This window comes from Phacochoerus africanus, chromosome 1 (assembly GCF_016906955.1).
Source record: "Phacochoerus africanus isolate WHEZ1 chromosome 1, ROS_Pafr_v1, whole genome shotgun sequence".
Classification (NCBI taxonomy): domain Eukaryota; kingdom Metazoa; phylum Chordata; class Mammalia; order Artiodactyla; family Suidae; genus Phacochoerus; species Phacochoerus africanus.
In genome coordinates this window covers 227,537,511-227,553,422 of record NC_062544.1, presented here as the reverse complement: position 1 = coordinate 227,553,422, position 15,912 = coordinate 227,537,511, and the positions used below count along the sequence as shown (strand labels likewise).

Genomic DNA, 15,912 nt, shown 5'->3' with positions numbered 1-15,912 from the left:
AATATACTGAAAATCCTTTTAAGGACAAAGGCTAGAGTAAGTAAATGTCTTCAGGGAGACAAACATTAATAAAACAAAATATCTGTCTTACATGTTTCAAACAGAACAATTAAAGAATGAATGGATTTTATTTTAATTTCTACCACATTGAAAATTTTTAATTTGCAGTATCATTTTTCCTACTGGAGTAAACAGACGTATTTTTCATAATTTTTCATAATTAAACATATTTTTCATAATATTAAAAATGATTAACATATACATTCCCAATATTTTATTCCATAGAAAAATAGAGGAAAGGGCATGTCATCCCATGGCTATTCTCTTAGCACATAAACCATATTTTGTAGATATCCCAAGTCCTCAATAATGCATATTTAGCTGGCTACATAGCCAATAAACACTTGTTATTTGATAAATACATCACAATAAAATATACAGCATAAAAATACACACCTCCAGTTTATCATATCTGTAAAACTATTAGGCACCAGACATCAGTACTTCTATAGAGATACAACAAGTTCAGAACAAGTTTATGTCCTCACATTTGTGTCCTCCCTTCTCTCTCTCACACACACACATATACACATACACATATAAACATGAAAGAAAAATATAAATTCAGTTTTATTAAATAGTTAAATTCTTATTATAATCTTATATTAGCTAACATGAGGTTGGCATCCTACAGATATTAAAATAAAAGGAAAAGCACTTCAAAGAGGGTTGGAGGGAACATAAATGATACAATTTGATATATAAATCAATAATAAAAATGCACAAACCCTTTGACCTGGCAATTTCTCTCAAGGAAATTATCTTACAAATATATCCAAGCACATACGAAGAGATATATCCACAAGAAACATTCTATGTAGTATTGTTTATAACAGCAAAATAAACGAAACTTAAACCAAATGTCCACCACTAGGGTTTTGGTTAATTAAGTTAAATTCCATTACACACAATGGAATTTTATGTAACGATTAAGAAAAATGAGGTAGCTCTGCTTGTATTCATATAAAAGATCTCCAAGATATATTAGCTTTCTGTAAGTACAGAATTACAGTATGTTCCTATTTGTGTCTTGACAAGGATATGTGTATGAATGTATACATATACTCTGCACATACAGATATGACATAGGCACATAAGAATTTTCTAGAAAATTACAAAAAAAGTGTTGGTAATTGTTCCTTCTGCAGAGTTATTTGAAGTAACTCAGTTTTCATCATCTACTGTACTGAAGAATTTGAATATTTCATCATGAGTATGTGCTATCTTTGTAATAATATCCATTTTTCACAGGACTGGCTAGTAACAGCTAAAATTCTAAAATTTCAATCGTATAAGGAAATGAATGAAAATCCTCTAGAATGTCTCTGTCTTCTAAGAATCTTTGAAAAACTTGTTTTCAAATAGACCTTCCATTCTAGAACTCTAAGAAAATCAAAACAGGATCCATACTGTATCTTGATTCATTTGTCCTCGTGAGAGATGCCAAAAACATATATAGTATGGAGATTTATCCCATCAACTTCATTTAACACCTGAGATGTCTTCACTCTGTTTGTGGTATCGTAAAGTGGATTATTCTTCTCCGTGTAGCTGGCATAGGGCTGCATTTCATCCTAAGAAAGACCCCAAAGTTAAAATCCATTTTAAAAAGCCAGAAGTCATTAGTTACCTATGTTTTTCTAACAAGTGCCCACAGTTCAGTGTTTACCAATAGCGGTCTCTGGGCTTACGTGAACATAAGAGCAAAACTCTCTAATATTTTATCAAAAGTTATTGATTATTTAAGTTCAGTGTAAGATAATGTAGGTTTTCTGAAAGTAGGGGTGGAGAAGAATGAAGCAACATGAAGTGTTTCAGAGGAGAGAGTCAAAGATTCAGTAAACTACTGTTTATAAGAAATTATAGCACTGGGTTACTTAAGAGGTAAGAGGGAAATGATAATGGTATTGAAAAAGGGGAGTCAAGACTTAGAGATGGTTTAATGGGAGAGGAAATACTAATTCAATTTCTCTAAAGATTACAGTCCAGGAGTTCCCATTGTGGCTCAGCGGTAACAAACCCCACTAGCTAGTATCCATGAGGACATGAGTTCCATCCCTGACCTCTCTCAGTGGGTTAAGGATCCGGCATTGCCATGAGCTATGATGTAGGTCTCAGATACAGCTCTGATCTGGTGTTGCTGTGGCTCTGGTGTAGGCTGTCAGCTACAGCTCCAATTTAATCACTAGCCTGGGAACCTCTATATGCCGTGAGTGCAGCCCTAAAAAGATAGATAGATAGATAGATAGATAGATAGATAGATAGATAGATAAAATTGATGATTAACAAGAAGCTACTATTTCTGTTTTTTAAATAAGTTCATTTGTATCATTTTTTAGATTCCACATATAACTGATATCATATGATATGTCTTTCTCTGCCTGACTTAGTAACACAACATTGTAAGTCAACTACACTCAATATAAAATAAAATTAATAAAATAAAATATGTAATATAAATAAAATACAAAATAAATTTTAGATTTTAAATTAAAAATAAAAAATATTAATATTGATGCAAATTACAAATTACATGATTAGATTTTTCAGACTACATAGCTTAGAAGTTTGGGAATATTCTTTTTAATCTTATCTCACCTCCTCGACAACTGGAGTAGGTTCTGTTTTTTTCAATTTACATTTTCTGCAAAAATAAAAATGAAGTGAATGTCAAAATGTTATTATTCAGATTGAAAATGGAAAAACAAAACAGTATACTATTGATAATTGTGGTTCATTATGACAGAAGTCATAATAAATCAGAAATGAACTGCCAGAAATGAGTGAAGAATGCTGCTTGTTGTTAATACATCCAAATAAGATAATTCTGGATTCTAGAAAGGGAAGTGAAATTATTCAAAGAAGTTTGATGTAATAGAGTACATGTGACACCTCATCTTTGGTACATGGAATGAATTACCGTAATTCTTTTCCCAAATAGAAAATAGCAGACATTGTCTCTCCCAAGATCCTGACCTAACTAGCTTAACTCACATGCTTGCATGTCTAAATAACCTAGAAAAATCCCCCTCATCATCAGAGTGGTCCAAGTCTATTAATTTCAGGACATGCTTGTGATTATAGGAGAATTGATGTTAATATCTTAATTTTGTGTAGCCAATCCCATATTTCTAACTTCTTTCTAACCCAATAAAGCTGGAGAACAGAAAATATCAGTCAGTACCTGCAGCCAAGGATTTTCAAAAGCCAAATGGATCCCACGATGACCAAGATAATAAAAATAGGAGGGATGGCATATAGAATTCTTAAGTACATTCTTTTGTAATTATCAACTGTAAATATAGACACAAAAATATATGATTTAATATAATTCATCACTAAAAAGAAATGAGCTATCAAGCCATGAAATTATGGGGGAAACTTAAAAGTATATTACTATGTGAAAAAAAAGCCAATTTTAAAAGGCTAAATATTGTATGATTCCAAATATATGATATTCCAGAAAAAAAATATTCCTATGGAGTAAAAAATTCAGGGGTTTTTATAGGTTAGGGTGGGAGAAGGGATGAATAGGTGGCCCATAGAGAATTTTTACAGCAGTGAATCTACTCTATATGACACAATAATGGTTAAGTACATGTCACTTATATATTTGTCAAAACTCAAAAAATGTGCACATGATATAAACTCTAATGTAAACTATGGACTTGGAGTGATAATGATGTGTTTAAGTAGGGTCATTGATTATAATGTACCACTGTGGTGTGGAGGATGTAAATAGGCCGTGCAAGTGTAGGGCAAGAGTTATATGGTCTGTACTTTCCACTCAGTATTGCTGTCATCCTAAACTAAGCTAAAAAATAAAGTCTATTTTAAAATTATATGTTCATATGTATTTATATGGCTCAAGAATGTCTCAAACTATATAAATTCATTTCTGTGATTTTATTTAAAAAATTTTTGACCCATTAATAGTTCAAATAGGGAGCTCCTGTCATGGCTCAGAGGTTAACAAACCCAAGTAGTATCCACACGGACGCAAGTTCAATCCCTGGCCTCGCTCAGTGGGTTAAGGATACAGCATCGCTGTGAGCTATGGTGTAGGTCGAAGATACTGTTTGGATCCCATGTTGCTGTGGCTGTAGCGTAGGTTGGAAGCCACAGCTCTGATGCCAGCAGCTGCAGCTCCAATTCAACCCTCAGCCTGGGAACTTCCATATGCCACAGGTGTAGCCCAAAAAAGACCAAAACAAAATGAAAAAAAGTGCAAATAATTGATCTAATAAAATTGCTTTTTCGTTTCAGACTCTTAGGTTTTCAACTAGACATGATCTTGTATCAGCATTTTGTTGCTTTAAAGATTCGTGTGGTGAATTCTTATAGGATGGAGGTGAAATTTTAGATCTCTCTGTTACAGTAATAGAATGTTTTTCATCTCCAATATTCAGAAATAAACAGGGAGTTGTAGGGAAGGTAGTTGGAAAAATCGCCCTAATTCTAAAGTCACTTTTTTCAGGGCATTGAAACTGAAATGAATGCGTGGCAGTAACTTTAAATTACTTATTAACTGCTGGCAGCAATATAAAGCTCAATCTGACAAGAGGACAAGTCAACAACAGATTTGCCAACTCTGAGAGGTTTTCAGACTGTGCTCCTGATGTTTCATGAATGTGGCTGGGGCAGCAGAGGGAGGCTGCCTCCAGTCCCCCACCTTCTTTTAATACTTTGTTTTTTAACACTGGATGTTTATTTGAAAAAGAAAAGTTTGGTTTTACAGTTAAAAACTACAACAGTGTTTTGAAACCCTCTCTTGCATTTGAAGTGCACTAAGCAGAGGTGAAGATCCACCCTGTGAGAAAGACATACCTACACTGGCTGGGAGAGGACTAGACAGTGCCTTCAATTCTGAGATTCTATAAATATGATGTCATACTTAATACTGGGTGGTCGGATTTCTTACATAACCAGCAGAAATACTCTTAGTAAATACTGCTACTATTTACTATTTACTTTAGGAAGGGATCTTAGAAAATGGTAGTTTAAACATATGGGGTTTTCTCTTCTCCTTTCTTAACCCTTACTAAGAACCAGTAGAGAAATTTTGTAAAGACTTGCAAAGACAAAGAACATGGATGAAGACAAGGAGCAGAAATATTTCAACTTGTTTTTAGGTGAAAAATGAACAGAAGAATGGTAAATAATTCATAATGAAATAAATATAAACTTCAGTGAACCCCAGGAAAATTCTCGAGTAGGAAGGACCAAATATAGAGAAAGGGGGATGTGGGGGGTGAAATGTGGGGCTTAAAGTTGGAAGCTTCTTTGAAAGTCTGTATTAAGAACAAATAGGCTCCCACCCTGTGAAGCCAGGTCACCACATCTCTGACCAGCAGAAAACAGGAAGTGTGGCCCGAAGGAGATGAACTGGACAAACTCCAGAGTCAAGGATACAGATATAATGGAGGTTGGAGACAAAAGTGTCAGACCAAAAGGAAGTGTTAAAGGAAAGTCTGACTTGTGGTTGCCAAGGGGTGGGAGTCGGGTAGTGGGATGGACCGGGATTTTAGGGTGAGTCGATGAAAACCATTACATTTAGGATATAACAAGGTCCAACTGTATAGCAAAGGGATCTATATGCAATCTCCTGGACAGACCATAACGGAAAAGAATATAAAAAAGAACATTTATGTATATACGTAATATATATATATATATATATATATACACACACACATATATATATATAATATGTAATATATATAAGTGAATGACTGTGCTATACAGCAGGAACTGGCACAACAATGTAAATCAACTATACTTTAGCAAAAAAATAGTAAATTTTAAAAAGGAAAGTCTGAGTTCTGAATATTCTTTCTCACACATAGCCCCATCCCCTTTCCTCCCTGATCCCAGAACACTGACAGTCAGGATTATCTCGCCAAGACAAGAAACTTGAGAGTTATTTTCTGCAGAACCTAAAAAACCTCAGAGTCAAGACCTTCAAATACATAGAGAAATAAGAAATTTCCAATTAAAAAAAAAATTCGTCCAGGAGTTCCTGTCGTGGCGCAGTGGTTAACGAATCCGACTAGGAACCATGAGGTTGCGGGTTCGATCCCTGCCCTTCCTCGGTGGGTTAACGATCCGGCATTGCAGTGAGCTGTGGTGTAGATTGCAGATGCGGCTCGGATCCCGCGTTGCTGTGGCTCTGGCGTAGGCCAGTGGCTACAGCTCCGATTCTACCCCTAGCCTGGGAACCTCCATATGCTGCGGGAGCGGCCCAAAGAAATAACAAAAAGACAAAAAAAAAAATCATCTGTTTTCACCCTAAGGAACCCAACTAGCTGTCAAGCCCAGTCACAGATAACATAGCTTGGAATCAGCTCCTTAGTGCTCGCTTTTAAGTGAATGAAGAGCCAAAGAGTTAAGGAAAGCCTTGTATGTGGAAGAAAGATTAAAACAAACAAATGTTGGGAAGGCGGAAGGAACTCAGATTAGACAAACATGGCATCAAGCAGAGGATGGAGGGAAAGAAGACGTCCGGGACAATAGCTGTACACAGTAGATCTCATGATCAACCAACCAGGCCAGATTAGAACAAGAGCATGAAAAAACTCAAGGAAGACTGTCTTCAAGAAAAAAATGGAACTGACAGATTACTTAACACATTTGACCATGTGGAAGTCAGTATTAAGAGACATTTTCTTTTTTTTTTTTAGTGTGTTCGAGACAATTAAAAATAAGTACACATATTATTAAGGAAACAGAAAAGGAAAGCAATTAAGGCCAATAAAAAAATTTATTCAAAAATGAAAGTATGAGTTTATTTCTTGATTCAGTACTTAAAACATACATGTTCAAAATCAAGTAAATAGTGGCCATTTAACCAAAATTTGCTATCTTATTGCATGTGAAGGATAAGGAAAGGTAAGAAGGTAAAGTAAAATCTTCATCTACTGTAAGTGGTTACACTATGTCTAAATTTTCTATATTAAGAAATGGCAGTATAACCATGTTGTTTATAAAAATTGAGTCAATTCCCAGAGGAAACACTTGAAGATTTGAAAGTACTTACCTCTGGAGGGTTGTGTGAGAATGGAGAGGTGGGGGTGGAGAGACAGAGAAAGGGCTAATGTTTTCATTATAAAACATGTGGCTCAGCAGTTAGCGAACCTGATTAGCATCCATGAGGACTCGGGTTCGATCCCTGGCCTTGCTCAGTGGGTTAAGGATCCAGCATTGTGGTGAGCTGTGGTGTAGGTCGCAGATGCAGCTTGGATCCAGCGTTGCTGTGGCTCTGGTGTAGGCCAGCAGCTACAGTTCCGATTGGACCCCTAGCCTGGGAACCTCCATATGATGTGGGTGTGGCCCTAAAAGACAAAAAAAAGACCAAAATAATAATAAGAAGAAGAACATTATAAAACAACATAGAGGTTGGCCAACATATGGAGACTGGGGGAGGGTGAACACCTGATCCACTTGAATTTCCCCATTCCTCTCCCTACACATCTCTTCTGTCTGGCAGTTCCTGAGTTATATCCTTTTGTAATAAACCAGTGATCTAGGAAGTAGAAAATTAACTGAACTGGAAGAAGGGGGTCATGGGAACCTACCATCTATAGCAGGTGGATCAGAGGCACAGATAATGACCTGGGTTTGCAACTGGTACATGAAGGGGAGGGAACACTTATAGGACTGAGTCCTCAACCTGTGGAATCTGATGCCATTTCCAGATAGATAGTGTCAGAATGAAGTTGAATCATAGGGCACCCAGCTGGTGTCTGAGAATTGTTTGGTGTAGGGAAGCATTGCCCACCCCCATGTTGCTATTGGTCTAGGAACCTAATTTACCTATAAAAATGATGAGGTTAGGTCTTTACCACAGAAATAACATCTTTTGCCTATGAGTTATATAGATTCCTTTTACATATTCTGAAAGGCCAATTTTAATTATTGATTAAATTGTAATATTTTATTAATTATATAGGCCAAGGTAGTTAAGGCATCAAGATAAAAAGTTGGCTAAAATAACCACTGGTATTATGTAGATATACTATCTGCTGCCCGATTATAAACTTGTGGATAGCAGTAGGATCCTGTTGATTCAAGTTCATCAAAGCTGATAGGCACATGTGGGAGCACAGTAAGTATGTATGCTGGAAAACGATAAAATCTAGGACAAAAAAAAGTCAAATGGCTGGAAACCCTTTAGGGGCTGAGGTAGCAGAGTCTGAGCCATAGTCAGAGGCCAAGGCCAGAATTTTCCTCCACAAGTTTTCTTTTTTTTTAGTTTTTTAATTTTATTTTACTTCATTGTTTGTCTTTTTAGGGCCACACCTTTGTCAAATGGAAGTTCCCAGGCTAGGGGTCTAATCAGAGCTGTAGCTGCTGGGCTATACTACAGTCACAGCAATGCAGGATCCAAGCCACATCTACAACCTACACCACAGCTCATGGCAATGCCAGATTCTTAACCCACAGAGTGAGGCCAGGAATCAAACATGCATCCTCATGGATATTACTTGGGTTCATTACCACTGAGCCAGGATGGGGACTCCCCTCCACAAGGTTTTATTGGAAATAAATCTGTACAATGTACTAATCAACCAGCACAAAAGAGGCTATTAATCTTAAAAGGCTTTGCCCTATCCTAGAGTTGATTTTCCAGAAATTGAGAAATCATGCCTTAAAGAAGATGGAGTTTTCTGCTGACCATCTCATAGAAATGAAATGTATTTGAAAAAAAATCCCTTATATATGGTAAATAATATTTTATGTTCTGTTTTAAAATTTAAATGAGCTATCTCATGCACTTCCTCAACCAAAGGATCTAAAACAAATTAAACTCATTTCTAATGTTGTCATTACGTCAGTGATCCTCCAGAGAAAACAACATCTATATCTGCTTGTTAGAATAATTAAAATCACCTAAAAAGATAATGCCTATCAAAAAAATTCTGATAAATTAACAGGAAATTGTTCTTTTAAAAATGGTGAATATGGAGTTCCTGTTGTGACCCAGCGGTAATGAGCTCGACTAGTATCCATGAGGATGTGGGTTCAATCCCTAGCCTTGCTCAGTGGGTTAAGGAACCAGCGTTGCCATGAACTGCCATATAAGTCACAGACATGGCTTGGATATGGCATTGCTGTGGCTGTGATGTAGGCTGGCAGCTATAGCTCTGATTTGACTCCTAGCCTGGGAACTTCCATATACCAAAGGTGTAGCCCTAAAAAAAGTAAAATACAATGATAAATATATATTATTTCCAGCCAGTAAATTTTATAATAATGAATAACATATATTAAACTCATAAATAAAAAATAATAATGAAATCTATTATTTCCCATGGGTCTAAGATATTTCTTGCATAGAACATAAGATGATATATATGGTATATTTTCTATTTCTCAGCTTAATGAAAATATATAGTAAAAGCATTATAAATAATGTTTAATATGTCTTACCCAATGTAGTTCAGCCTAAGAAAAATAATATATTATCAATAATGCACATATTTTTAGAACCTAAAATTTGTCTGATATAGATATTCAGTTTTTATACTAATTCATTTAACCAGAACCTTTTTAAAAATGTTGCTGGATTGATCCAAAAATGTATTAAGGTCTAATCTGGTTGGCTCCCTGATATACAATTGAAAATTCCTCAGGCTATAACAATTTTATTTCTTCCTTCTTTTATTATTTTAACTTCAAATAAATGGTTAAAAATATAAGGTTTAGGAGTTCCCGTCGTGGCGCAGTGGTTAACGAATCGATGCGGGTTGGATCCTGCCCTTGCTCAGTGGGTTAATGATCCGGCATTGCCATGAGCTGTGGTGTAGGTCCCAGACGCTGCTCGGATCCCGCGTTGCTGTGGTTCTGGTGTAGGCGGGCAGCTACAGCTCTGATTAGACCCCTAGCCTGGGAACCTCCCATATGCCGTGGGAGCGGCCCAAGAAATGGCAAAAAGACAAATATATATATGTATATATATGGTTTATTTCTAGAAGAGATCATAGGCAAAACATTCTCTGACATCAACTGTGCAAACGTTTTCTTAGGTCAGTCTCCCAAGGCAACAGAAATAAAAGCAAAAATAAACCAATGGGACCTAATCAAACTGACAAGCTTTTGCACAGCAAAGGAAACCATTAAAAAAAAACAAAAAGACAACCTAGAGAATGGGAGAAAATAGTTTCAAACGATGCAACTGATAAGGGCTTAATCTCTAAGATATGCAAACAACTTATACAACTCAACAGCAAAAAAAACCAACAACCCAATTGAAAAATCGGCAAAAAACCTGAATACACATTTTTCCAAAGAATATATACAGATGGCCAACAAGCACATGAAAAAAATGCTCAACATCACTAATTATTAGAGAAATGCAAATCAAAACTGCTATGAGGTAACACCTCACACCTTTCAGAATGGTCATCATTAACAAGTCAACAAATAACAAATGCTGGACAAGGTGTGGAGAAAAGGGTACCCTCCTTCACTGTTGGTGGGAATGTAAATTGATAAAACCGCTATGGAAAACAGTATGGAGGTACCTCAGAAAACTAAATATAAAACTACCATATGACCCAGCAATCCCACTCATAGGCATATATCTGGACAAAACTTTCATTGGAAAAGATACATGCACCTGAATGTTCATCGCAGCACTATTCACAATAGCCAAAACGCGGAAACAACCTAAATGTCCATCGACAGGTGAATGGATTAAGAAGATGTAGTATGTATACACAGTGTAATACTACTGAGCCATTAATAAGAACAAAATAATGCCATTTGCAGCAACATGTATGGTAGAGACTCTCATACTAAGTGAAGTAAGTCAGAAAGAGAAAGACAAATACCATATGATACCACTTATATCTAGAATCTAGTATATGGCACAAATGACCCTTTCCACAGAAAAGAAACTCGTGGACTTGAAGAAAAGACCTGTGGTTGCCAAGGGGGAGGGGGAGGAAGTGGGATAGACTGAGAGTCTAGGGTTAATAGATGCAAACTTATTGCATTTGGTCTGGGTAAGCAATGAGATCCTGCTGTACAGCACAGGGAACTATATCCAGTCATTTGTGATGGAACATGATGGAAGATAATGTGAGAAAAAGAATATAAATATGTATGTATGTATGACTGGGTCACTTTACTATACAGTGGAAATTGACAGAACACTGAAAATCAACCATAATGGAAAAAATAAAAATCATCTATTAAAAAATATGAGGTTTATCAACCACAACCGAGAATATGAGAAAGTATGCATATATTTGTATAACTGAGTCACTTCTGCTGAAATTAACACAACATTGTACATCAAGTATATTTCAATACAAAATAAATTAACAAGTAAAACAACATAGATTTCAAACTGTATGACTCATGTTGATTAAAATAATATTTTTAATAATAGGAAGTAAGAGTAGAATGGCAACAGAGAGTAGAGAAAACAAGTCATAATGAATTGAATCATAGATGTTATGAATAGGCATTTAAGAAATGTCACTGGAAGAGCCTGGAAGAGAAAATTCTACCACCCTAAAAATTCATGAGGGTAATTAGGAGTGACTTAATTCTTCTAATAAAAATCATAATTATTTGTTTAAAATTATACTTTATCCTCAATTAAAACCATAGCATTTATTTAAAAGTATACTACATAAGCCAATTTAGTAATTTAGAAGAAAACATAAAAAGTAGAATAAGCTGCATTCCATAATATGGATTTTTACAACAAATTTCTGTCTTCTTCTAGACAAATCTCTATTTTGAGAAGGAAAAGGACATAAAGTATAGGGTAGAAAGGACACCTTTGAATGAAAGTTCTCTGCACACTCTTTTTTCCTTTTTAAAGTAACTCCTCTGAAAGAATGAAAAATCAAACACAAAACTAGAAAAATTACTAACCTTGATTCAGCTCTAAGAAGAGACTCTTGTTGCCAGTCACGTGGGAGACAGTGCAGGACACATTAGGTACATGATGGGCCTTCCAGTAGCACATACTCCGGACAGTCACTGTGCCATTGCCCCAGTGAGGGTTTTGCTCAGTGACACAGTCCCCCTCAGGGGTCCAGGAAATCTGAGCAGCCGGCTTCCCTGCGACCGCCTTGCACACCACAGTTCCATTCTCGCTTTGAACCAGGGTCACCTCAGGGGGTACTGCAGAAATGCAGGCATAATGCTTCAGTCTTAACACATACATGGAACAAGGAATTAGAGAGAGATTTGTTTCACTGCCAAATCTGGTTATCTGCAGTGCCACAGACATGATGTTCCTTACCTAATACTTGGAGGTGATAGCCACGATGGAAATTCCCATTTGGTGCTACCTTTTGACACCTGTAATACCCATCATGAGTGACGGCCACTGGACCAATCTGAAGGGCAGGATTCTGGTCAAGTCTGGAGGACCAGATTATTCTCTCATCAGTACAGTTTCCTGATGTGGTCTCATTTGTATCAGCCCTGTAGGCTCTGAAGCAGGGGGCCTTGTCTCTGAGGACTATTTCCCATGTTGCTACCACCACAGTTGTCCACAGCACAGGAGGGCAATAGAGCTCAGCCGTTGTATCCACCAGTACAGGTAGTGAAATATTAACTGGACACACACACACACACACACACACAGAAGATAACAAAAGAAAAGCTTGGTAAGGGATTTCATGTGTTAAATTTTATCCACAGTATATTACATGAAGTTGTACTAAAACATTACTTTGCTGGTGATCTTATTCCAGAAACATAAGTCTTACATAAGAAATTAACATTCATGAAATACATGTAATAAATTAAATCCATCCAAATGTTAACCAATTTTCCCCTGTATTATGTATCATTAGGAAAAGGCATGCATTGTATGTATGACAAACTTTTTAAAGTATTTTAAAATTAACTCAGGAGATTTAATATGAATAAAAAATAAATGAGTTCCTATCGTGGCTCAGCAGGTTAAGGACCCGATGTTGTCTTGTGAGGATGCAGGTTCAATTCCTGGCCTCACTCAGTGGGTTAAAGATCTGGTATTGCCACAAGCTGTGGAGTATGTGGCAGATGCAGCTCTGACCCCATGTTGCTGTGGCTGTGGACATAGGCCACAGCTGCAGCTCCAATTTGACCCCTAACCCAGGAACTTCCATGTGCCACAACTGCAAACTTAAAAAGTAAAAAAAAAAAAAAAAAAAAAAAAAAAAAAAATTAAAATAAAAAAAGACAAAAACAGTGTTCTAAATCTAATCTTTTGGTTATAGAAAATATGAGGGTTATAAAATTCATGCTCCTCAGGAAATAATATGGACTTATTAGCAATGTAGTTTTCTCCTTATAAGTTTTAATGAAAGTCAAAAAATCAGTGACATGAGAAGTAAATGTTTATCCCTAAGGATGGCACTTCAGACAAATATAAATTGGAAAGTATAAGTACTTTTATTTAAAATAACTAAGATATCTCTCAGGTTAAACAAGTTGGAAATTCTGAGTTTAATTTTTATGCAGAGAACTACAGATCAGGGAAAACAATAGATACTTTTAAAAAGCTATGATATCTTTAGTTGAATCATCCCACAAAAATTGAAAATGGTAATGACAAGAATTGAAAATGGGGACACATATACTGACATGTGTCCCCGATTGACAGGGGTTTGCTGAGATGTGATTAGGTTTATCTATTACAGTTCACCTGTAACAGAGGAGAGTGTGAGTGATTTCATCAGTTTAGCATGAACGGAACCAGTGGTGGTGGGGGGAATTTTTATGTGGCTGAAGCTTATTTTTTCTAAACTCTGCATTTAATATCTCTCCTCTCCTCTTGATGTCACATGCCTCTTCCATGATGTCCTCAAGCCTTTGCATTTCATGGCCAAATATTTTTGTTCACATAACTAGATAAAGAGGGAGGATTTTAAAAGCAAATCAGAGAGAACAGTTGAATTCATGCTCTTGCCACCATGCCAGGTGGCATCCTCTTACAAAGGGAATCTCCAACTTGGACAAGGCTTAGAGACAAGCAAGAATGTGGCATGTTAGAGAATTACTAGAGGTTGGGTGTGAGAAGCATATATGTGCACAAGGGAAAGATGCTCAAGATAAATCCAGGAAGATAAGAGACTGGTGAGGGAGCAAGTTGTGAACGTTCTGTTCTTGGGAATTTGAACTTTAGCTTGTTAGCAGTGAAGACTTTAATATTTTGCCTAATATCTATCCTTAAGATCTGACTATCTTTTAAAAGAAAGTAGCAGCTATTCAAATAAATATGCAATTGAACAGGGGCAGAGTATCCAAAGAAATCCAATGATGAGGATTCCAAGCACTGTTCTATGTCTTTCACCCTCCTCTATTCTATGACCTTCAGTCAATCACCCATCACCTAGAATGATAGTTCTTATGTTACTGCTATTATTTCACCCTTCCTTCATCCTCTTCTTTCTTTTTTTCATATCTGTTGTGATAATCTACCAATGGCCAGTATCTCCTTACTGCTCAGTGGGTTTGGCACTTGTCTACAAGAACATTCTCTATACATGTCTGTGATTAGCTAGGGTGATTTCAACTCCTATTTCACTGAGGAAATAGAGGGTAGATTCTCATCTTTTCTCCCAAACCAACAATGATATCCCATCTTTTCTGCATCTTTGACTATAAATCCCTTTTGGTGCCATCCAACCTTAGGCACACAGACAAATTTGAATTGGCTTTGGGGAATTTCCTTTTTTTTTTTTTTTTTCATACCCTAGTTTAAGTTCTCATCACCATGTACCTGGATTGCTGCAAAATCCTCCTAACTTCTAGCTCTACCTCAAAACTCTTCTCCCTTCAGTTCATACCTTATAATTTTGCAGTGAGTACTTCATTCTATAACACGAATGTGATTCCCTCAACCCCAAAACCCTTCAGACATCTCTCATTGCCTGAAGAATAAATTTAAATGTCTTTGCATTGGCTTTGAAAGTCTTTTTCATATTGGCTCACTTTGCAATTGGGGAGAGAGGCTTTATTTCTTTTTTAAACTTTTATTGAAGTTTAGTTGATTTACAATGTTTTGTTCACTTTTGCAGCTTTACCACCCACTATATTGCCCCCACACTCCAGAAGAAAAAAATCAAGCACAAATCCATTTTCTTGTCTTTTCTCACATTGTTTTCATGATCTGAGGTGCTCTATACAACATCTTTTTCTATTAAAATACATTTTTTTAAAGACCCAATTCACATGCTGCATCCTCTGTGAAGCATATTCTAAGCCTTGGTGCTTAACTACTCCCTCTCTACACTCCTGGTTCTCTTGATGTGAGTGCTTATCTCCTCTGCTTATGTGATAGCTGTGATCCTGTCTGGATCCCCCCACAAAACTGAGCTCCCTGGGGCCTCTCTGACAATCTTGCTCATCTTTATGTTCCCCACAAGGCCTAGGACAGTGCTTCATGGAGAAAGCTCCATAATCTTTCAATGGAATTAAACTGCTTGGGTTCCTTCAGGTCCCCGATCCTATAGCATTCAGATCACCATATTCTTCACCTGGGCACAAGTCTGGCACTTGGTCCAGACCATTAACTATGTTTCTTCAGTACTAGCTTCAAAAAAAGCATATTACCTTCTGCAGGAGGTGTTACAGTGCTCTGTTTTCTGTATGTAGATGAAGTAATTGTTGAAGCTAGAAAATATTCAAAGAAAAGTAAATGAAACCAATTTAGGTAATTAAATAAAATGGAAGCTGTTATTTCCCTACAAAAAGTTACATACAACATGATAATCAATTAATCATAATTAAAATTACACAAAATTCCTTGCAAAACATAAATTGAAAGTTGTTCCATCATGACATAGGAAAACATGCTCACATTTGAAAATACATTTATCAGTTATTAATGAATGATTT

The 15,912-nt window shown here is 36.3% G+C and overlaps 1 protein-coding gene across 1 annotated transcript in view; it reads right to left on the bottom strand.

The window, feature by feature from the left end:
* Positions 1-606: 606 nt before the first annotated feature.
* CD200R1 (CD200 receptor 1) overlaps positions 607-15,912 on the bottom strand; it is a 41,431-nt gene continuing 26,125 nt past the window's right edge. Inside the window, exons 3-8 of the mRNA XM_047792504.1 lie at positions 15,628-15,687; positions 12,323-12,640; positions 11,950-12,201; positions 3,245-3,353; positions 2,659-2,704; positions 607-1,634 (exon numbers count right to left, since the gene is read on the bottom strand). Coding sequence (XP_047648460.1) covers positions 1,482-1,634; positions 2,659-2,704; positions 3,245-3,353; positions 11,950-12,201; positions 12,323-12,640; positions 15,628-15,687 — 938 coding nt within the window. The 3' untranslated portion in view covers positions 607-1,481. The remainder of the gene's footprint in view (positions 1,635-2,658; positions 2,705-3,244; positions 3,354-11,949; positions 12,202-12,322; positions 12,641-15,627; positions 15,688-15,912) is intronic.